Source organism: Acinonyx jubatus, chromosome A3 (genome assembly GCF_027475565.1).
Source record: "Acinonyx jubatus isolate Ajub_Pintada_27869175 chromosome A3, VMU_Ajub_asm_v1.0, whole genome shotgun sequence".
Classification (NCBI taxonomy): Eukaryota; Metazoa; Chordata; class Mammalia; order Carnivora; family Felidae; genus Acinonyx; species Acinonyx jubatus.
The window spans coordinates 31,591,554-31,614,391 of NC_069388.1; the positions used below are offsets into that span (position 1 = coordinate 31,591,554).

General features: G+C 40.7%; 1 protein-coding gene across 3 annotated transcripts in view; it reads right to left on the reverse strand.

Moving 5' to 3' along the window:
• Nucleotides 1-3,721: 3,721 nt before the first annotated feature.
• FERMT1 (FERM domain containing kindlin 1) overlaps nucleotides 3,722-22,838 on the reverse strand; it is a 35,085-nt gene continuing 15,968 nt past the window's right edge. For all 3 annotated transcript variants that reach the window (XM_015073864.3, XM_053200228.1, XM_027069596.2), the window contains 9 exons: nucleotides 21,655-21,762; nucleotides 21,092-21,223; nucleotides 19,555-19,604; nucleotides 12,113-12,237; nucleotides 11,055-11,161; nucleotides 9,644-9,865; nucleotides 8,895-9,019; nucleotides 7,656-7,797; nucleotides 3,722-5,986 (listed from right to left, as the gene is read on the reverse strand). In XM_015073864.3, coding sequence (XP_014929350.1) covers nucleotides 5,813-5,986; nucleotides 7,656-7,797; nucleotides 8,895-9,019; nucleotides 9,644-9,865; nucleotides 11,055-11,161; nucleotides 12,113-12,237; nucleotides 19,555-19,604; nucleotides 21,092-21,223; nucleotides 21,655-21,762 — 1,185 coding nt within the window. In that variant the 3' untranslated portion in view covers nucleotides 3,722-5,812. The remainder of the gene's footprint in view (nucleotides 5,987-7,655; nucleotides 7,798-8,894; nucleotides 9,020-9,643; nucleotides 9,866-11,054; nucleotides 11,162-12,112; nucleotides 12,238-19,554; nucleotides 19,605-21,091; nucleotides 21,224-21,654; nucleotides 21,763-22,838) is intronic.

Here is a 22,838-nt window from a genome sequence, read left to right on the forward strand (position 1 = left end):
GCTTTCAGAATGAGTTTCACACACACGCACACACACACACACACACATCAATCACTAATGGCCCCTCTTCCAAGCTTGACCTTATTTCTGTCCTTCTCCCACTTGGAAAACTCTTATTCATCCTTCAAGACCCAGTCTAAATGTCCTTTCTTTCTGGGAAGATCCTTCCTCCTTTGCTCTTGACTCTAACAAAACTACTCCCTCTCTATTGTGCTCATATGTCTTTAATGTATCAAGAATAATGCCTGTTATACAACATTACAGAGTTATTTACTCAGCTGCCTGTCTCTTGCTAGATTGTATTATCCTTGGCAGCTAGTGTAGTGCCTAGCACATAGTAGGTGCTTATGGCAGATGGAGCTACTTGTTTCCTGATATCTACTCTCACCCTGTTAATCAGTAAAGGAACTCTGATTTGTAGTTGAGGCCATGGCTACTTTGAACAAAGACCAAATATTTCAACCTCCTTTATAGTTAATTGAAGACATATGACATAACGCCTGGAGCCAGAGCAGCCATGTTGGATCATGAGAGGACTTTGTGAATAGAAGCTATACATAGTGGATGGAAAAGATGCAATGACATGGGTCCTTGACATGGTATATGTGCTTTATTGGCCCAGACTTGCCTTAGGAGTGTCAGGTGGAAGAGAGAAAAACATCTCTTGTTTGAGCCACTATTATTTTATATATATTACATATATATGTGTGTGTGTATACATATACTTATATATATATATACACTTATATATAATATAAATTATATATACATATATATTTCTATCAGTTAAAATTGCTTAGCTACAAGTACATATACAGATATATATATATACACATATATATGTGTATGTATATATATATACTTATATACACACACACATATATATATACATACACATATATATGTGTATATATATATATCTGTATATGTACTTGTAGCTAAGCAATTTTAACTGATAGAAATATATATGTATATATAATTTATATTATACATAAATATAATATACAAACATATAATAAATATAGTAAGTTATATCAACTGTATATTTATATGTTATATAGCTTATATGAAACATATAGATTATATACATATGTGTGTTTGTGTGTATGTGTTTGTTTAACTGAACTGGCTGAAATACAGTTGGCTGAACCCTAGCATGGATTGACAACTGTAGGCCCATAGGCTACATTAGGTTCTCGGATATGTTAGAGATTATTCACATATTTTAAGATCTGTGACTACTAGTCAGGGCATGCTTCGCAAATCCCTGTGTCTCATATCTGACTGTGTCTGTGTACATCACCTCCCCCCAAACACAGTAGCATTTGCAGCCCCTTGTCCTAGAATGAACTTTGCTTAGGTTATAATGAGTGGATTATTCAACAGCTTCTTGCCAAGTGTTTGGCTGCCCATTTGCTTTTCTGATGTCTACCTGACTCAAAGAACCATTTGTAAAGGGAGGAAAAGGTCAGAATAAGAACATTTCACTCAGCCTCTAAAAACAGAGCTCAGACCCTGAGGGAAAGTTGCCTCTCTGTGGTGGAATTGGCATTAATCACTTATATGCAATGGCAGGATCAGGGCCAACCATTTGTGGGGATGGGGGTGGATGGGGTTTTCTCTGGTCATGGGTTGGTGTTTTCTTTGCTGGGAAGAAGGCAGAACTCTTTCCCACCTCCTGAATTCCACCTCTGACCCAAATTTGCAATCAGGTATCATATTGGACAAGTGGGCCAGCCGTTGGGATCTGAAAAATTTTTTTAGTAGAAAATTTCACTCTTTTGACATTTGAAATCTGGTATAATGTAATTGAAGGAAAAAAAATGTGGAGTTTTGTAGGCCTTACTGACGTATGTTGGGGTGGGATGGGGACAAATCACCTCAAGAGGGATTATCGCAAATAAAGACAATCTAGGGCTCTTGACTCAAGAGGCCTTGCCATTCACACAGGATTATCAAGTGGTGCTAGAGAATACCACTCAAGTCAGGAGGTCTAGGTTCAAATCCTTGCTTTCAACACTCCAGTTGGGTGACCTTGACAAGTTGCTTATTAAAATACAAGTTGCTTGACTCTGTACACAGTAGTTCCGGTGTATGCTAGAGCTGGCTTGTCCCTGTCAGAGAGCTGGGTATCTTCCCAATTGTTTTCACGGATGCCATGCTGTCTACGGTGGGAGTCTTTACACCAAGGAAATGGGTGAATCAGGTCTCCCCCTGTATTTACCAGCAACCACTGCATGTTTCCTAATCTGTACAATGAGGCTGACAATACTTACCTTACCCAGAGGCTGAATTGAGAGGACTCATGGGAAGCACAACTGATACCCCTTAATACATGTTAGCATTCTAATTCTTTTAACCATGTAATAACAACTCTATTGTTGAGGATATTATCTGGGGAGGCAGACACAAGATCTGACTTGCTCTAACATTGGTTGGCACAACCATTTAACCTCTTGGTATCTGTTTTGCCCCTGTGGTTTATTTGACTGTCAGGGCAGCCTGTCAACCTGACCTGAAATTCGAGTTATAGAACTATGTGGTTTGACTCGAATAATGGGCCCATGTTGGCAGAGTGATGCTAGAGTTTCAGAAGGAAAGTGTGTGCATGGTGCATAGGAGTGGAGGATGTACCCCAACTGGATTGTGGGGAAAATGAACCACAACCAAGGAATGCTGGAGACGAAGGGCTGTAAGAAACCGCACAATCCAAACCCTTGTTTTACAGATGAGGAGACATATGCTCTCAGGTGGGGGCTTGGATTTTTCTGTTTTTGTTGTTTCAGTTTCCTTTTTGATCAGGCTAATACAATAACTGTCTTGAAGAGATATCTGTATTCCCATGTTCATTGCAGCATTATTCACAATAGCCAAGATATAGAAACAGTCTAAGTGTCTATTGCTGGGTAAATGGATGTAGATAAAATGTGTGTGTGTGAGGTGTATATATACATATATATACATGTATATATACACGATGGAATATCTAAATAGTTTAAATAGCTACTCTTCTTTTTTCCTCAGTGAATATCTCATGACTCATTCAATTTCCATGAATGTGTAATGACTTAATAGATATAATATTAAAATACAAAACCAGAAACCAGTATACAAGTTGGTATAAAGGCTGAAAAGACAGAACCCAAAATGCCAACAGTGTAGGTCTTTGGACAGTGTTAGTAAGACACACCTGGCTTTGAATTCTGGTTTTGCTTACTGGTGGTGTGGCTTTGGGCAAGTTATTTCACCTTATGAACCTGTTTCCTCCTTTGTGAAATGAGAAGGCAAGCCATTCCTGCCCCACAATGGGTTGACGTGAGAACTGTATGAAGGGACATCTATAAGCTGCACATTACTACCTGTTATGGACCATCTACAGCTAAATCAAATCCAAATGTTTTGGAAATTCATCCATCAAGTCAGAGGCCCTCTGATGCTCCTTCACCTTTGGGTTTTTGTTTGCTCTCTCATGCTTTTTCTAAAATGTAGATGTGGAAAAAAGAGCTTATGATGTCAGGAAATCTAGGGACCTTCAATGGGAAAGGAGTTAAAGCCAACAGGTAAGTGAGGTTTCTAAGTCAATCTCACGGGGAGGAATGAGATTGAATCTTGGAATTCTACGCATTAAACTTGAAAGTTGCATTCCTTTCTCAGGGGGTAGAAAATATTCACCTGTTTAGAGACAGCAGACTGGAGAGGACACAACCAGACGATACTCAAATCCAGATAAAGCTTTTAATTAAAAAAATTCATAAAAATAGTAAAAAATGCAGATTTTCCCATCTAGTATAGATAAGAAAGCGAAGGAGGCTGAAAGACACGTTAATTTAAAATTTCATCATAGGAAGTCAGATGACCTTTTGCACCCAGTGTAAAGAGTCCTTACATTGCTCCTGGGAATAGCAGCATTTAGGCTTTGGTGGTCACACTTGGGATGTGGTCGTATAGTCATGGAAGAAGTGTTCCCTGGAAAGTTTGGTGAAGACCAGTCACCTCCTTTGAGTGTTTTCATAGAAATGTCAGGCAACCATGGAAAGCCAAGGAAGAGAGTTATACTGAAGGTCCAGCTCTGGTTAAGTTATGTAGAGCTGTGCTTCGCAGCAGACAGGTGACATGTGGCCTCAAGCAGCATTATTTTAACCTAGGGCCTGACATCATATTAAAGACCTGACTTAGGTTCTAAAATAATAGAGCCTAAGACTATGTAGAAATGACCAACACCAAGTAAAACAGTATGCTCAGCACTAGTTTGTATAGAAGACATTTCAAGCAAAGTTCTTTATGATGTGGACCAGACTTTCCAAGTGCCTAAGCCACTTCCTAGATTTAAGCTGGGCCTTGGAAGTTCAGCTGGTGCCTGGGGAGTTTTCATGAACATTGACCTCTAAAGGAGGGGCTGAAAGAGGACTTTCAAGCAACAGCTTCCAGCTCAGGGCCTGGGGTTCCCTAGACAGGGCTGTCTTAATGTGGTTCCTGGAGCAGTGGAGATCTCTCTTCTCAAATGTCTTAGTTGGAAAATAAAGCACAGTGGATCTTGAAAGAATTTCAAAATGGAAATGGACCCTCTGCTTTACCCTGGCAACCCAAGTCCTTTTTGTGACAGGAGAACATTTATAAAAACATAATTAAATGCTATCTGATATTACCCACTACCCCTGATACTGCTTCTTTCCTTCTCAAAACCCATTCCTCCCAAAGCTGACAAACCAAAACAGAAAATGACAATTGAGGGCAGTTATTAATTGGCTCACGCTCATGTCTGGAGGTAGAGATGACAAGAGCAAAAAGAAAAAAAAAAGGTCTATTATCAGCTCCTAATTTACCAAATGTAGATGGAAGCCAGTGAGGAAGCCATCAACCCCTGAACTTGGTGATCTTGGAGAAGAGGTTTGTCCTTCTCTCCATGACCAGCTGGGACGGAGACCCCATTGTAAGCCTGGATGCAGGGAGGTGGTTTTTATGAACAGAGAGAACTAGACCCATCTTCCTGAGCCCCAGCTCAGAGTAGAAGCAGCTGAGACATGCAGCTGGGTTGAGGAATGGATTTCCCTGTTCCTCTATGTCACCCGTGTCATCAGGAAGGACTTAAAGGTGGCCGAGGAATGGAAAAGGAGCTGCAGGTGGCAGCAGTAACCTGAGGGGACCGATGTCCAAGACCAGATGGGTCAGCAGTCACCTCTGCAGAAGTCACTGTGAACTGATGACACTGCAGGCCACTGCTCTGACCCCTTGTCACCAACTAGTACCAGGTACCCCCACCTCTCCCCTCCCCTCCCCCAGACCTTGACCTATAAGGGAAAAAGTGTGAGTGTGGACTCCCTCTGCCATTTTCATAATATGGGAACTAAAAGCAGTTCTGTTAAGGAAAGACAGATTTCTTTTTGTACCTGAGTTAGGGAATAAGGTAGATCCTTGGCTACATGTGCTTTTAACCTTTCTGTCTTTCCGCTGACTTAGCAACGGAGCAGAAAGGCACACTGGTGACTTCTAGCCATACACTCGCAGGTTCTGGAAGTCACAGAACTGTAGCTACATACTGGGATATAGTAGTATTAGCCTGTCTTCTACCTACCCATTTTACAGAAAAGGCATCTGAGGCCTCCTCTGTTACTGGTAGGACAGGGCAAAGAAAGGAAAGGGATATGCTAGGCAGTGTGTTTGAAATGAGGCAAGGATCCTCATCTGAGTGACCAGCGGTAAGTATATGGTTGTCTGTCAGTCTGGACTCTACACATTGGGTGGGCCAAGGATCCCATATGTCCAGGGAGGACCATCCTTGGCTCACTGTCTGTGTAGGCAGATCTGTTTTGCTTCAGTCCTGACCACCAGTCAACTTGTGGAACAGGTCCTCATCAAGTGTCTCATTCTGGTCCTTGGACCGGGTGGACAGGAAAATGTAGCCACCGATGTATTCATGCACAATTTTGCAATCCGCACTCAGGCAGGTGAACGCAATGGAGACATTCTGGTCAAATTCGATTGCCACCTGGAAGAGGAAGGCACAGGTAAGCTTAAACTCTGACAAGGAAAATGAAGAAAAAAACGCCTTGTGATGGCGTCAGAGCTGAGGACTGCCTAGGTGGCTTACAGATAACTCCCCCTGCTTGGGACTTCTCTCCCTCTCTCTCCCCAGAACCCCACAGACAAAAAACAAAACCAAACCCTCCAAAACAATTCCAAAAACAATCACCACTTCCATTAGACGCTTACAGCAAACTTGCCTTTGCTCTCTTTGCGCCCTCTTGTGGTGTCAACTTTGCTATACATTTGGGAAAACATTCTAACTCCCAACACACATAGATACTTTCTGTCACTCTTGTTTAGATGTTAAGAACTTCCTAAGCATTCCATCTGTCCAGGGGCAGGGTACTTTGCAGACTTTTTGATGGAGAATAAAAGGCTTCCCTGAATTTTCCTGCACCCAACAGCCCTGCACCCCTTCCCAGCTGAAAGTCACAAACTCTAAATCAGAAGAAACATTCTTCACTGGTTCTCAAACCTTGGTTGCCCAAGTGGACTTTTGAAAATTACTGATGCCAGGCTCCCACTCCCAGAGACTGGGATTTGATTGGTCTAGGATGTGGCCTGGGCAGTGGTGTTTTCAAGTTCCCCAGGTGATCCTAATACTCAACCAGGATTTAGAGCCACTGTCTTAGAGGCCACCTAATCTCAGACTTTTATTCTACAAATGAGTGCCTCCACTGAAAGGAATCCATGGTTCTTTAAAAAAAAGTGTGAGTTTGGGGTGCTTGGGTGGCTCAGTTGGTTGAGCATCTAATTTTGGCTCAGGTCATGATCTCACGGCACTGGGCTCTGTGCTGGCAGCTCAGAGCCTGGAGCCTGCCTCTGATTCTGTGTCTCCCTCTCTCTCTGTCCCTCCTCTGCTTGTGCTCTGTCTCCCAAAAATAAACATTAAAAAAATTTAAAATACAGTGTATGTCTCTTATCATCCCTCTAGGTAGATGACTTTCTACTGGAAAAATGAGAAAACAAAGGAGAAAAGATTCTTTATCAATATCAGAATGTGTTAAATCATCTGGATGCTAAGGCGCCTCTGACTTGATCTACAATTTCCCAGCTTATAGCTTTGGCTTGAACTTAGCTCCTGGGGTGCCATTAATGGGAGGCAGACGGTTTGGGGTCCCCTTAACTCAAGAGGCAAAGCTTTTCTCAATCATCCCTGCTCACATCACTTGCTTCTCTAGTAGTTTTTACTTTTTGGGACTGGAATGCTCTCCAGGTGGGCAGTTGAGCCTCTGAGTCCTCAACTAGTTGGACTTCTTGGCAGCCATTAGATGAGGCCTTTTTGGATTCATTTTGGGTGACAGTTCTCAGGTAGTTTCCACTAAGTAATTCAGTCTAAGTCTTACATAATCCTATGCTGAGTTGAAGGAAACTAGTCAAATTGCTCAGCAATTTTAGAGTATGTATGGCAAGTCCATATGGAGACTAAGCCAACCCATGGTGTTAATTCAAAACCATTCGGCCTGTACTTGTTAGGAAACTGCCCAGAATTGCATGTGATTATTTTAGCAGACAATGACCATATGCCTGTGGTTTCTGAGTTCTAAATGTATGAACAGAATAATGTACAATTCCGATGGAACACACATATATAGGCTCAATGCTGAATGTACCAAAAACTTTCACTGTACCTGCCGGATTTCCCAGTTTACATTCCACTGCTTCATATTTGTGAATCTCCATGTTGTAATTGGAATCCCAGTGGTTGCATCGATTCTAATCAACCTATTATAGGAAACTCCCAGAATATCATCTTTCTTGCTTCCTTTAAATCTAAAAAAAATATGAATTAAAAGAAGCAACTGCTTCCTGTAATATGATTTTCATTCATATACAACTTCTTAAAGATAATATGAACATTTCTAAATGGCATCCAAAGAATGGACAGTGAAGGATTAGCTTTCTACAGAAGAAGGGTGTTTTTATTGTGATATGAAGAACATATGAAGAATGGAGAGAATTAATAAGGCTGCCCTGTACACATCATTTACATAAAACTGACATCATAGGAAAGCAAAGTAAGAAAGGGTCAAGTCAATTAATTTAAAATTGCCAACTGTGTGTGCCACGCACTGTTCTAGGCACAAGGAATATAGTAGTGATCTCAGTAGATAGAAAATGTCTATCCTCATGGAGCTTGTATTCTAGTGGGGGGACAGGGTCATGAGTAAGTGAAATATATATGGCAGATAAGATCATAAAGGAAAATAAAACACAGAATGGGGCCAGGGAATACTGGCAAATGGGGTGGTTACAGTTTTACAACTGTAGGCTGTAGTGAGAGAGACCACTTGATTAAAGATGCTGGTGAGGGACTGTGCTATGTGGGTATCTGGGGAAAGAGTATTGTAGGCAGAGGGCATAGCCAGTGCAAGGCTGCAGCATTTTATGTATGTATGTATGTATGTATGTATTTGTGTGTGTGTGTGTGTGTGTGTGTGTACGCTCAAAGACCTGTCACAGGAGGCCGGTGTGGCTGGGCACAATGAAGGAGGAGCAGAGGTGTGAAATTCTGGAGCTAAGGTCTTGTAGGACCATTGTAAGGATTTGGCTTATACACTGAGTGAGCCAGAAGGCCTTCAGATGGTTCTGGGCAGAGGCTGCCATGGTTTGACTCAGATCTTAAACAGATCACTCAGGCTGCCAACTTGAAAACTTAGGGAACAAGGGGAGAAGCAGGGAGCCCAGGTAGGTCTGTGAAGAGAAGGTATAGAAGATTGTTATGGGCAGCCAGTGTGTTTGGGCCATTTGTGAAAGGACAATATTCTAAAATAAAAAAGTTCTATGTTCTAGACTGAGAAGAAACTGGGATCCAAGAAAGGCACTTAGAAACACAGAGAGCAAGAGAGGCAAGTGAACATTGTAATCACCTGACAAGGTAGTAGGTGAGGCCGAATTCAGGTAGAGATTGCCATGCCTGGATGAACCGCAGCTTGGCTTCGACCAGGGGCATCTGAGCCACATTCTGGTGGGCTTCTAGAATCCGGGCTGCCAGCTAAGCAGAAGTGGTAGACATCAAACTGTCCTTAGAATACAGTGACTCTTCTATAATCATTCCTTTGGCTCAGATCCCCAGTCAGAAAAATAAATGCAAGGCCCAACTGTAGCTCTACAAAGAGAATTCATTTTCATTCATTCATTCACCCATTCATTCATTCTCGCTTCCTCTCTCTCCTTCTGAAACAAAACATGTAAATCACTGGGGAGAAGAAGGAACAAGATCAACCAACACATAAACTTGTAAGGTTCATGGAGATGGAGAGTTCTGGGTCCCTCTTTCTAGGGTCTATATAGTGTCCACGGACAATGGTTCCACTTACATCAGTCTATTTGCGTAACTTTTTAACCCCCTCTGATGGAAGCACAATGTAAAGTTTTAATTTGTGGGGACTAAATAATTTTAATTAAGTTTGGGAATATTACCATGTTTAGGTAGCAGTAGTCAGCGCTAACAAAATGAACAATAATCTCTTAACATGGTCTAATACGGAGTCCAAAGTCAAATATCCCCATGAGCTGATTTTTTCATGATGATGGCCTCAATCATTTTAATTCCTCATTTTACTTCAGAAAATACACAATTTACTGCAAACAATCACTCAAACAAGATTAGCAGTACCTGCTTAGACTTGTGTTTTTTTGCACACCGAGGCGACACAAAACATTCCGGGTTTATGTCCATGGTTTCGATATTGGAAGCCACCTGAGATGCTGAGTTCCGATTTTTCATTCTCAAAAATGAAAGGATGTTGAGAACCTCTGGCTGGTAGGAACTGTCTGCCATGGTTTTGCCCTTTGATGCCAAGATGCAGGCAGCCATCCATTGGGCATACTGATTCTCCTGCAGCAAACATCAGAGGGCTGAGACACAAATTCAAGTACAGAGCCACCCTGCTGCGAACAGAGCAGGAGGTGGGCTCTTATCTCGACAATATACAAAACTGTCACCTACCAAGCAAGGAAAGATGTGAAGTGGCACATGTTCTGAGTGGCTGTCAATCACCTAATTTAACACCCAACAAAAGCTTTTGAGTCCCATGTTGAGTTTCTCTATGCTAAAGGGCTAGAGAATAGGAATGTCAGCTGTGATAAATTCCATGCAGAGAACTTTGCATTTAAAGATAAACCAAGGACACAGGAGCTCCATGGAGCACAGACAGATGAAAACCCAAGCTACCCGACAGACTTGTTTGATGTATATTTCCATTTTCATATCATGTCTTATCTCTATTACAGAAGGACATGAGGAAAAAAATCATTAACTGATTTCCCATATAATGTCTACCCTGGCCTATTCTTACTAAAGATTTGAATCCCATAGTAGGAATCAGGTCCACTGATGGGCTCTGAACCAGTCAGTGGCGGCCTCTATTGTTCTTTAATGTGTGTGCTCATTTTTCACCTCAGGGAACCAAGTGGAGTGGTCTCAGAAGCTGAGGGGATGCAGATGAACGGTCGAATTCTTCAGAGCAACAGTAAGTATGGTATGCTGAATTACTGACCTCAATCTTCATCCTCCTGGTATCCACACCTTTTGCCATGTAATTTTACGATCTGTCTCATTGGAGCCAGGGTGTAATTTCCCACCTCTTGACTTTGAGCCTCACCATGGACTTACGTTAGCTGATGGAACGTAGGTGGAAATAACAGTGTACTCACTCAAAGCTCAAGTTTTAGGAGGTCTGCCACGTTTGTAGTTCCTCTCTTGCACTTCCGCCATCACTATGAGCAGAGCCTCCCCAGGCAGCTGGGTACCCAGAATACAGTGCGCTTACCTCCAGTAAGGAGCCAAGCCTAGCCAGACCTGTGGCTGGAAGCAGATCTGTTCAGCTGACACAAGGCTGGATCATCCAAGCCCATAGATGTTTCAGAGACCACAGTTTACTGGTATGTGTCATTTGATTTTGTGGTTGTTTGTTACAAAGTAATAGCTGACTGATGAGTGTTCTGATTTGAGAAAGCATCTCAGCTGGTTTGTCCTTAGGTTTAATAAAGGTGAAGGGAGTTAGCATTTTTGTGGTTTTACTCACATGATCACATCTGAGATACACTTCATTCATACCATCAGCAACAGGGATTAGTAACTTGATTCCAAATTTTCTCCCTGCTACATTTACATCTGGCACAACTTCACAGCCTGAATGATAAAAGGAAGGGACAAAACTGAGTTCTGAGAAATCTGTTATATCAATATCAGATGTGCATCTAAAAGAAACACTTTGAACGTAAGCCCTTCATATTTGGTTCTCTTTTGAAAAACTGAGGAGCAAGCAGACAACATTAATTAAAGGATAACTAAATAAGACTCATGAATAACTAACATGGATAACAAAAACTATTTTCTCTTATCATTTAAAAATTTTTTTTAACGTTTATTTATTTTTGAGACAGAGAGAGACAAAGCATGAATGGGGGAGGGTCAGAGAGAGGGAGACACAGAATCTGAAACAGGCTCCAGGCTCTGAGCTGTCAGCATAGAGCCTGACGCGGGGCTCGAACTCACAGACTACGAGATCATGACCTGGGCCGAAGTCGGCCGCTTAACCGACTGAGCCACCCAGGCGCCCCTCTTATCATTTTAAACATGTCATCAACTGAATTCATTTTCCAGGTTGGTTTGGCTATTCTGCCTCACAGTAGCACTGAGTTATGAATATAAACTTTTAAAATAAATCAGGGCAGAGGGAGTTTTCTCACTGTCACCATATGATAAGGAAATTGAGTGCAATGGTTAAGTATTTTCAGTTAATGGAGTTACCAGTACACTCACAGCCACTTTCAGAAATTGGTACAGAAACTGAAGCGACACTGAATTAAACAGAACCATCCTGGAATTTAGAAAGTTTTCGGGATCCTACAAGGCCTCATGTACTACCCTGATGACAGCAATTACCACCACTTCATAGGCTTGGCCACACTGGGGAAGAAAGGACAGCAGAATGCTGCAGATAGGCTGCTGTGTGGAAACCAGTGAGATAGAGCGGTTCCTCTGGCAGTCAACCCTGCTTCACTGGGTAGGAACCTTGGCTTTCATATGCATGCTAGCTGGGTCATGACAAGCCCATACCCTCATGTAGGACTCTCTTACCTCTCAGATTTAGTTTTTCTACTGGTTCTCCTTGTTCAAGCTCCTTATTTTTAAAGTAGGCTATAGATGTGTCTTTAAAGATGAACCAATATTGTTTGAAAGCTTTCAGTATTAGCTTCTTAGGCCTGCAAATTAAAGTACAATTAGCCTTTTAACAACCACCTAGAAACACAGGGACACGTTGCAAATTTTAAGTGGATCAAGATGCTCTAGAAACCCGTTCATATGACATACTCTTTATTTCTGAAAGTACTTTTCAAATTGCTAACTCATTTCTAAAAAGTAAAAATGGGGTTTTTAATATGATATGTAGAAAATGCAGAATCTCAGGAGTTAGACCATTCTGGCTCTGCTGATGCCTAATGTGTGACCCTGGGAAAGACACTTCATCTGCCTGGGCCACGTGCACTGCCTCTGTGTGACTGCTGAGCCTCCAACTCACAGGGCTTCTGTGAGGATAGAAAGAGGTAATCTCTGAAAGTGCTTATCACAGGACCTGGCATGACTGAAGTGCTCAATAAACTATTACTGTTATTTGAGAAACATCCATGAATCTGGGGACACCTGTAATTTCAGTATACTTCTTGTATCTGAAAAAGCTGTCCATATGGACAACACAGTTTTCAAGTTACAGGACTAAAAATTAGATCTAAAAGTAAGCAACATTTTCCGTGGTTTCCTCTTGATCCTTAAGAGAAACCCCCCAGAGAATTTCCACCGAGTCATGGAAATCACAAAAACCCTACAGCTAATCTGTATAGATTCTGCTGTTATTAAAAAGTGTTTTGGGGGAAGATCTTCAAAAGTGATATCTGTGGGGGCCGGAACATTTTGTACTCTGGGCTGGACAAGGTTGGTGGTGCCAATAGCAGGTCTCAATTGGGTCACTGAAAATAGAAAACATGAGAGAGAGCTGGGAAGTGGGAAAGGGGGTACAGCTAGTCAGAGAAAAGATAACATGGGCTGTCCATGGTTCTGTGGAGCAGTCCCGGCTGTGGGGGTGAATCTCATGCTAGAGCAGTGGATTTCTGCATTCAAGAATGAGAGGAAGAGAGAAAGCCTTGTGTTAACCCCACTCATACATCATTTGGGGCAAGACTTAACATGTCAACCATCGTCTTTCCTTAGCTAAAAATGTGTTACACTTCACACAAAGATAAGAGAGAAAATGTTCATTAAAAAGCCAGTGTATAAGACAGAAAGTATAAAATAAAATGGAAAAACATTATATGCAGGTAACATTTCCAAGATTTAGAAAGCCATTGCATCAAAATAATATTTGTTATGTTGAAAGCTGTAGTTACGATAATTCTAAGGAACGCATTTGAAGGTTATTTGTCTAAGAATCAGAATCTCCAAAAGTAATAGTATTTTCAAAATAGAATCAGAAGACAAGCCTTTACACAAAAGATAGTAAGGTCTCAGTTACGTCCTAGGCATTTAAATATTTCTATTCATAATTAAGAATGAAACTCTGCTGCTCCATTTTAACTGGACTTTAAGAGTATCAAAAGATTCCCACTGCTATCGTCTTCCAGTTTGGTTCGTCTTCCAGGGCACTTCCATTAATTCCCAAAGCTAATGATTATTGCTCCTATTCCATGTTCCAGAGGCTGGAGCAGGACAGTGTAGGGGAAGAAGTGGAGAAGGTGGCTGCATGGGGCATGATAAACACAAGAATTGAGGCAGTCTTCTGAATCTTCATGGAGCCCATAGGGTCAAGAGGGAAATGCACATATCAATGAATAAAATATGCTACGTTATGGAACAAGGATGTGCAGCGTGGTGAGTTACAGAGGACACAGCGTTTAAATATAGAATAAAGGACGGGTAAGAATTTGGAGAAAAGGGAAGAGAAATTTCAGAAGGTAGCAACAGCACATGCAAAGTGTAGAGATGAGTCAGAGCTGGGCACCTTGTAAGCAAGAGCTGGGTAAATATTACCCATATATATTATGTAAATATAATACCCTTCGCTTAACATATTTACAATTGTTAATTTGTAGTATTTGTAACATACGTTATAAGACCTTTACAAATATATTAATTAAAAATGAATATGAAGAACTCAGTTTGTTTTAAAAAGGGAGGTTGTTACTCAGTTACATAAATCCCAGTTGAGGAAGTACATTAGTGGCCATGCTTACTCTAAATCACAATGTTCATTGTATAGTGCCATCTACCTAGTTTTGAAGGTTTTTGTTGAAACAAAGCTATGGAGTTCCATCTTCCCTCATGTCAATCACCCACTTATGCAGATTAATCAGAATATGTTGCATTTTTATATTTTTAATAAGTGGGTTTAAAACACACTATAACTTCGGTCCACCTCGGTGGCTCAGTTGGTTGAGCATCCGACTCTTGATTTCGGCTCAGGTCATGGTCTCACAGTTTGTGGGATGGAGTCCTGCGTTGGGCTCTGTACTGACAGTGTGGAGCCAGCTTGGGACTCTCTCTCTCTCTCTCTCTCTCCCTCTCTCTCAATCTCTGTCCCTACCCTGCTTGTGTGTGCTCTCTTTCTTAAACTTAAAAAAAAAAATACTGTAACTTCATTTGGATGGTGTTTAATGCAGACAAATTCTGTTTCCAAGTTTTAAAGGTGTGCAGATAATATTATTTTTTAAACTTTGAAAGTCTAATTGGCTTTATTAAGTGATTCATAAATTGGGCATCATCCCATCTAGCAAGTAGAGGAGAGCTCTAAGGTATGGTACAAAATGGAGGATTGTTATAGGAAGGAAGTTGGGGTAAGAAAGTTATTAGCAAAAGAAAGGACTGTTCTAGGCAAGGTCACCTTCCTGGTGCGGAAGGGCAGGAGGTCTTGTTAGGTGAATTAACCTCATCTTTTGGGAGATGGAAGGCCCATGTGACAGATGACTTCAGCGGTGCTGATTGGAAAATTTTCTCCTGACCAGTTAAGACTAATTTCTGGGGAAGGTTGAAACTGCAATTAGGTATAAAGCCCCAGTTTGGTGACTTGGTCTAAGCGATGCCATTTTGGGCCTGTGGTTTTCTTTTTAACAATTCCCCCCTTTTGATCAGACTGTCAGCTTAACTGAGAGATGTGATCAAAATTTAAGGCAAGATAATACTGTTTTAATAGGCAGTATCACTACTGGCAACACTATGACCATGGAAATATTTGCAAATAATGCTCTCTTTATAGCACTAATCTCTTTCAAATACTGATTACGTTCTTACTCATTTCACAATCGCCTTTTCCTTAAAGGAGAGGTTTCTTATTTTGAAAGCATCTGGAGGCTTATTAATGATGGCCAGTTGTCATCACAGAGAGGTCATAAATTTGGAACACTAGCTTTTAAAAAAACAAGAGTGTATCGGGGCACCTGGGTGGCTAAGTTGCTTAAGTATCCAACTTCAGCTCAGGTCATGATCTCGCGGTTCAGGAGTTTGAGCCCCGTGTATGGCTCTGTGCTAATAGTTTGGAGCCTGGAGCCTGCTTTGGATTCTGTGTCTCCCTCTCTCTCTGCCCCTCCCCTGCTAGCACTCTCTTTCTCTCTCTCAAAAAAATAAATTAAAAAAAAAAAAAAAGCAAGAGTGCATAACTCCACTTAGAGATATTTTTCTATGTGATAACCAGTGTTTCTTCATGGGACCAAAGGTTTTCATAGTCACTCTCTCTTTATGAAGTATTATAAAGATTCCTCTGTGTTTTTGGGGTCTTGTATTCCTCTCACTGATAATCTCCTATAGCACATTGTGTAAATCTGCCTGGGATGTTCTTTGCTATAGTAACTTGCCTATTTCCCTACAGTAACTTGTCTGTGAATGATGTAATGAATGGATTTTATGTGTGGCTTCTGTCTCTGTATCCTCTAGTGGAGCCATTTAATTGTTTCCAAAGTAGTCTCTCCAACACTGGTCACATCTTACAGTTTGGACATGAATCATTGTTTTTTATTAAATATGTAACTTACTAATAGAATTGTATCTTGTCTGGTTTATATTTAGGGGTTTGCATAAGGTAGAATCTTGAAAGGCTGGTTGAGCATAAAGTTCTAGACTGATTGCTACTTTCTCTTAGCACTTTCAAGATATTTCCCAGCCAACGAAAAGTCTGTTACACACTCCGCTGTTTTTCTTGCTAGGAAATCCATTTTTTTCTCTCTGATTTAAAGACTTTCCCTTATCAATGGCTGGCCTTATTAAGATGTGCATCTATAGTGATTTATTTTGCTTGGGATTTACCATTCCTGAATTTAGGTATTTTTGTCTTTAACAATTCCGGAAAATTCTCAAGCATTCTTTTTTGAATTCTTGCTTCTCTCCCATATTTTCTTATAGAACTCCTAGTAGATATATAATGAAACTTCTCATTCTACTGATAACATATTTCCCATTTCTACCTTTCTGTTTTCCCTCTTCAACTGTGTTTTTAAACTTGACATTCAATGCACCTATTCTGTTTTAAATTTCGATGACTAAATTTTTTGTTTCCAGATTTTCTATTTGGTTCCTTTTCAATATCGCCTCTTCTCTTTCATGGTGTTTGTTACCTTTTAATTTCCTTAAGGATTCTAAACATACTCATTTTATGTTTTTTTCAGATTGTCCTCTTACCTAAAATTATTGAAACTGCTAATCTTCTTGCTTGTTGGGTCTGCTGTCTTTCTTTTATGGTAGTTCATGAACTTACATGGTTAGTTTTTATTGGGGGCTCATTTTTTAGAGGGTTATTATTTTCTCTATAAGGCCCATGCATGCTAGATTGTGGATATTTCCCTCCAGGTAGCAATTACATTTGCTAGGGCTTCACAGGTTTTGTGTCATGGGCCAGTTTCTGTTTTTTTGTTTTGTTTTGTTTTGTTTTGTTTCTTTTTCAGAATTCTCCTATCATATAAGACACTTAAATTTAGATCTACATCCTTGGGTGACACAGGATTTGGCTCCATTTTCTCCGGAGAGACTTTTCATTTCCCCACACGGAACCCCATGCAAGGAGAACTTACTGCTTCCTGGCTGGTGGACAGTCTCTCCCTGTTAAACACAGAAGGCAGCCCTTGTGAGTTTTTGTTTTTAGGCACGGGCTTTAGTCCTGTGCTTTAGGCCTTACAATAGGCCTAAAACTTCATCTCCTATCTGTGCCCAGGGACTAAAATCCCAGCCCTAGGCCATGATAATCTGTGCATCTGAGGCTTCATTTGTAGAATTAGGTTTCCTCTGTATTTCCTGCAAACTGGACTTTCCCAGTCTCACCTCAACGCTGTATTTACAATTCTTTTATTTTTCCTTTATCTAGCACTCTTAGGTATTTATGGCAAGACCGAGGTTTGCATTAGATTGGGTGCATTTAAATCAGTTGCTGGAAACTGAAATCCAGTGTTTATATAGTGGGTTCAACTGACTTTGTTTAGGGAAAAAAAAAGAGCTTCACTGTTAAAGGAAAAGAAACATTAAAAATCAAAGGACTAGCTCCGTGCTTTTCTACTGATAAAGAAAGGAAACGAAGGGCCTTTATGGGTCACACACCCACCAGGAATAGAGCTCCATTCCCCTCTTCCTGTCTCTTTTTTTCTTTGCTTCCTTCTTCCTTATCTTCCTCCTTTCTTTCTCTCTTTCTTTCTTTCTTTCTTTCTTTCTCTCTCTCTCTCTCTCTTTCTTTCTTTCTTCTTTCTTTCTTTCTTTCTTTCTTTCTTTCTTTCTTTCTTTCATGAACTATATTGTCTATTAAATTCAACACCTTTAGACCTTTGGTAGATATAGTGACCACCATGAAACATGAAGACAATTTTGTGAGTCTGAGCAAAACAATCACATTAAAGTGAAGTGGATATAGGGCTTAACTCTGGGATATCGTCTCCTTCACTGAAAACATCTATAGGAAGGGAACTGTGGTTATTTGGTTTGTCAAGAGCCGGATTTGCTCTATACAGAGAACATGGCAACCTACTGTCTCCATAGAATGATTGTTTAAAAATTATAAAGATGTATTTGTGGATTCAAATGATTACTTTTTTTTCTGTAGCTCTGGCTATAACAATATGTGTGGTTGCAACCATTTATGCCACAAAAGTTAAATTAATGATCCTACTGTTTGAGACCACATCCCATGAACACATTAAAAAAAAAAAGCAACCTGTAGAAACTCAGTGACAAATATGGGTACCTTTGGATGCTTGTTTCTCATTTATACCTGATTCACTGTTGACTTTTCCAAGTCTTTTTGTGCATCATGTATTACCAAAAGCAACTTGTGTTTCTTTTCGGGCCAACTGACCCAGTGAGGTGCCGGCTTGTTAAGAAAAGTCAACAAACCATAAAGTGACATGAATAACTGATAGAACTTCAAAGGGGTCTTATTCTTTTCATCTTAACACACTCTGGCACCATCACAAATGTAGCAGTCCTTTCTTTCCACAAAATAAAAAAAATTCTCTGCCTTTTTAACAGTTTCAGATTGATCTGAGGTCACTGGGGAGTTTTTCAGAAACACCTTAACAGGCAGAGGTAGATAAACCTGGGTGACCACTGTGTGCAAGTCCAGCACCAACATTCTAGAGACAATTGATTTTTAAACCATGAAAGAACCTTCAAATGATGTCAAGTCCTGAGCCTCACAGATGACCATGACAGAAACTCCAGTCTAGTATATATGTTCACTAATTGCCAACACTGGCCATGTTTACACCACCATTTATTGAACATTAAAAATTTTTTTTAATGTTATTTTTGAGAGAGAGAGAGAGAGGAAGACTGCAAGTGGGGGGTGGGGTGAGCAGAGAGAGAGGCAGAGACAGAATCTGAAGCAAGCTCCAGGCTCTGAGCTGTCAGCACAGAGCCTGATGGGCTGGAACTCATAAACCATGGGATCATGACCTGAGCCAAAGTTGGGACACTTAACTGACTGAGCCACCCAGGCACCCTCATTTACTGAACATTTAATGTGATCCAGGCACCATGCTCAATGCTTCATATATATTATTTCATTTAATTCCCCCCAATAAATCCAAGAGGAGGTATATCCGTATTTTATAGATTAGGAAACCGAGGCTCCAATACATGACAATGCCCTAGGTAACTCAGCTAGTGTGTGTTGTTGAGCTAGGATTCAGGCCATTGTCTATCTGATACCACAGCCCATGCTCTTACCTTTGAACCATGAACCTGACTAATGAGGGTCAATTTAACATTAAAAAAAAAAAATAAAATAAATAAAGGGGCACCTGGGTGGCTCAGTCGGTTAGGCAGCCGACGTCAGCTCAGGTCATGATCTCATGGTTCATGGGATCGAGCCCCGCGTCGGGCTCTGTGCTGACAGCTCAGAGCCTGGAGCCTGCTTCGGAATCTGTGACTCCCCCTCTCTCATACTCTGTCTCTGTCTCTCAAAAAATAAATAAACATTAAAAAAAATGTAAATACCTGGACTCTTTACCTGCAAGGCTTTGTTATGAGCAATCTCTTTCTCCTTCAAGGTGACTTACCTAAATAATTTGAGGTTATCTGCAAGTTGAGGGATATCAGTAATGTCCTCCTAAGGAAAAAGATAATATTTCATAAGCAGTAATTAGGTGGTGTTGATACTCTATACCTGCACTGTCGAGTACTACAGCCACTCATCACATGGAGTTATTAAAATCTGAATTAATTAAAATTAAATAAAATGAGAAACTCAGTTCCTCAATCATACTAGCCACATTTCTAGCAGTTACCTCAGTGGCTGGGGAGTGGAGGAGGGCGGACAGTAGGATGGGGCATGTGCAGGGGCTTCTGGGTGGCTGGCAAAGTTCTAGTTCTTGATTTGGGTGGTGATGTGGGTGATAATTTAATACAAATTTGTTAAGCTACAGGTTGCTTTTTGTTTTTTCACTTTTCTGTTTATGTCATGTGTCATGCAAATGAAAAAAGGGGTTAAAAAAACTGACCAAACGCTACCTTTCAAGTTAAAAATCTGAGTTAGAAACTGCTACTTTTATGTACAAACAAAATATTGTACAAATTCTACCTCAGAGCGAGTAGCTCTCCTTACGTTTAGTTCACTGATTAACTTCTCAAAAGGAACCTGGTTCAAAGTTCATTCTGCAGTGTCTGTTGGTGCCTGCCTCCTAAGTGAAAAGCCTACTGTTTAGCATCGCATGAAAATATCGAGGGAAGGAGGAGGGAATTTTTCATTTATTCTGAGAATGGTCATCATGTATCTAAGTTAGTGGAGGAAGTAGACAAAAGAGAGCTTCAATTTCATGGGCCTGTGTTTCCCATGAATGTGAGACAGGGCTCTGAATCTCTACAGAATCTTGGCATTTAGTTTGCACAGAATATTTGCGTTTGCGTGATACCAATTTCCCATTTGAAGGAAATTAATCATAAGGAAACATGAACCAAATAGCTAAGAACATATGACTCATTTTTATGTTACTATTTATATTCAGTTACAATGGATCCACTGTCTAATTCAATGTGAATTAAACTAATATTTACTCCTACCGTTTGAAGAAGTTAAAGGAAGGGTGGCATGCAACGAATGAATCAGATAGGAGAGGCATTCTGATTATAAAGCTGCTGTTTGGCCACATTTCATGGATAAGGATACGATAAAATAGTTGTACTACTTTATGTTTCACCGGAAGGTTTTGTTTATTTCCTGAAGTCAATAGGTGTCACAAACTTTGTACAGTGTCCCAGAATAAAGGCCCTCACTGTGTCCACCTTGCCCAGGTGCAACGCATGATGACTAGGTAGATCATAGGCTTTGTATCTCTAAAGCATCTTCTTCATTCTCATAGCTAGCCATGCCATGGACTGGGCGGTTCTCTCTAGACCTGAGTGAAGGGACCGCTTTCATATTCTCGGCATGGAGCCTGCTTAAGATTCTCTTTCTCTCTCTCCCTCTGCCCTTCTCCCTTGCTCGCCATTTTTCTCTTAGTTCAAATTAAAAACAAAAAAACAAAAAAACAACTCATTTAACGTTTGTCAATCCATGAGAACACAGCCACAGTTCTGAGTTACCAGAACAGTTCATACCAAGGTATTGTCCATTTTTCCACCTTCTAGGGTCACTTCCAAATTAGAAAGTGCTGCTTCTACTTCGTCGACCTCGGACTCATGTGTAAAGTCCTGTGTTTCAGCTGACAATGACAGTTTGCTAATGTGATACTACAATGCAAACAGAGGTTTTAGAAATGTTATAAACTCAAATAAACTCAAATAAATCCATTAGCCATTTCTTCTTTTTGAAGGCAATCCCCCCCACTCCCTCATAGTAACAAACATCTCCTGGAAGGAGATCTCTCTCCTATGAAGGGAAGATGACGTTTTAATCTGAATTATTTTGAGATTTATATTTAGTTGTGTTCAAACTCGATTCTTCCCCACCACTGGTTGAACTTGTAGTGAGGATAAGAATTGCAAGACTAACACCTTATATAAGATGGGCATGTGTGTGGGTTATGAGGCGTATTTTAAATTTAAATAGACTCCCCTCATTTTCAATTCTTTCTTCAAAGAAAAAAACAGTATGAAGAAAACGAAACTTTAAGAAAACGAGTTCATTTTCTTCCAGAAAAAACGTATTGAAGTTCTCATACCTGTAACGCTGCAAAGATCATCATTTCTTCTTCCGTGCAGTCAATTTCTTCTAAGAGAATGGCCCACCTGGCTTGTTCATAGAGTTGGTTTATTCGGACAGCATCATACTACAGAAAGAAACAGGTAGGTGTGTGTGTTGGTGGAGGGCACGTATTTATATTCCTCAGTACAAAAATTCTGGAATAACTGAGGCCATTTCTTGTTAATCAGAAACAATAAACTTGCATTCAGATACGTGAAGGAAATACCTCTCTCTCTCTTTCCACCACCCCAGTTCATTTTACTTCCGAACTTAGCACTTTCTCAAAATATTTTCCAGAGCATCTTCAAGGGGCCAAATAGACCCATCTCGATTCCGTTATTTCCCCCTCTCTTTCATCACCACTTCCACTGGAGGGAAAACCCATCACCACCATCCATCTACAGGACTCTCTTCATCTTGTAAAACTGCAGCTCTGTATCCATTGTACTCCCCACAGGGAGTATACAATTTACTATATCCTCTAAACAAAAGTTGAAGAAAGTATGGAGGAGGAACAGAAAGATAGAGCACCTAAACAGATTTATCAAAGGTTGATTATCATTAGTTTATTTTTCCTTTTGCATTACCCTTATACACACTAGAAGAAAGGTGACAGGGGAGGTAAAAACCCATAGCAAGCCCAAACCAGCAACAGCATTGCTGTCGGTCCAGCAGGAAACAGGACCTGTCCACAGGCACGATCCTCCTCAACAGTGCTAACGCTGCTGGCCAGGCAAGACAAGTGAAAACCCAAAAGTGTGGTATTCTGGAAGCTGGAACACTAAGAACCTTAAGAAAGTCTGTCTTTGCTTCCTGAACTTTGCCAGGTGTCATGGTACAGCTCAGGAACTAGCCCCAGTCTCCTCCCCCAACGAGCCCAAACAGAACACATGTGAGAATGTTCACAACAGTGTTATTCATGGCAACCCTGAGCTGGGAACGCTCCAGTGTCCCTCAGCTGGTGAACTGGTGAATGTCCCTCAACAAAATGTCGGTCACATGCATGATGGGAGGCCACTGAGCAGTAAGAGTGAGCACACTACTGATATGTAGTGGGGACCTCAGAAACATGGGGAGTCAAAGAGTTCAGATGCACAAGATTATATTCTGGAGGCTTCCATCTATGTGAAGCTTCCAGAAAAGGCAAACCTTGAGAGGGAA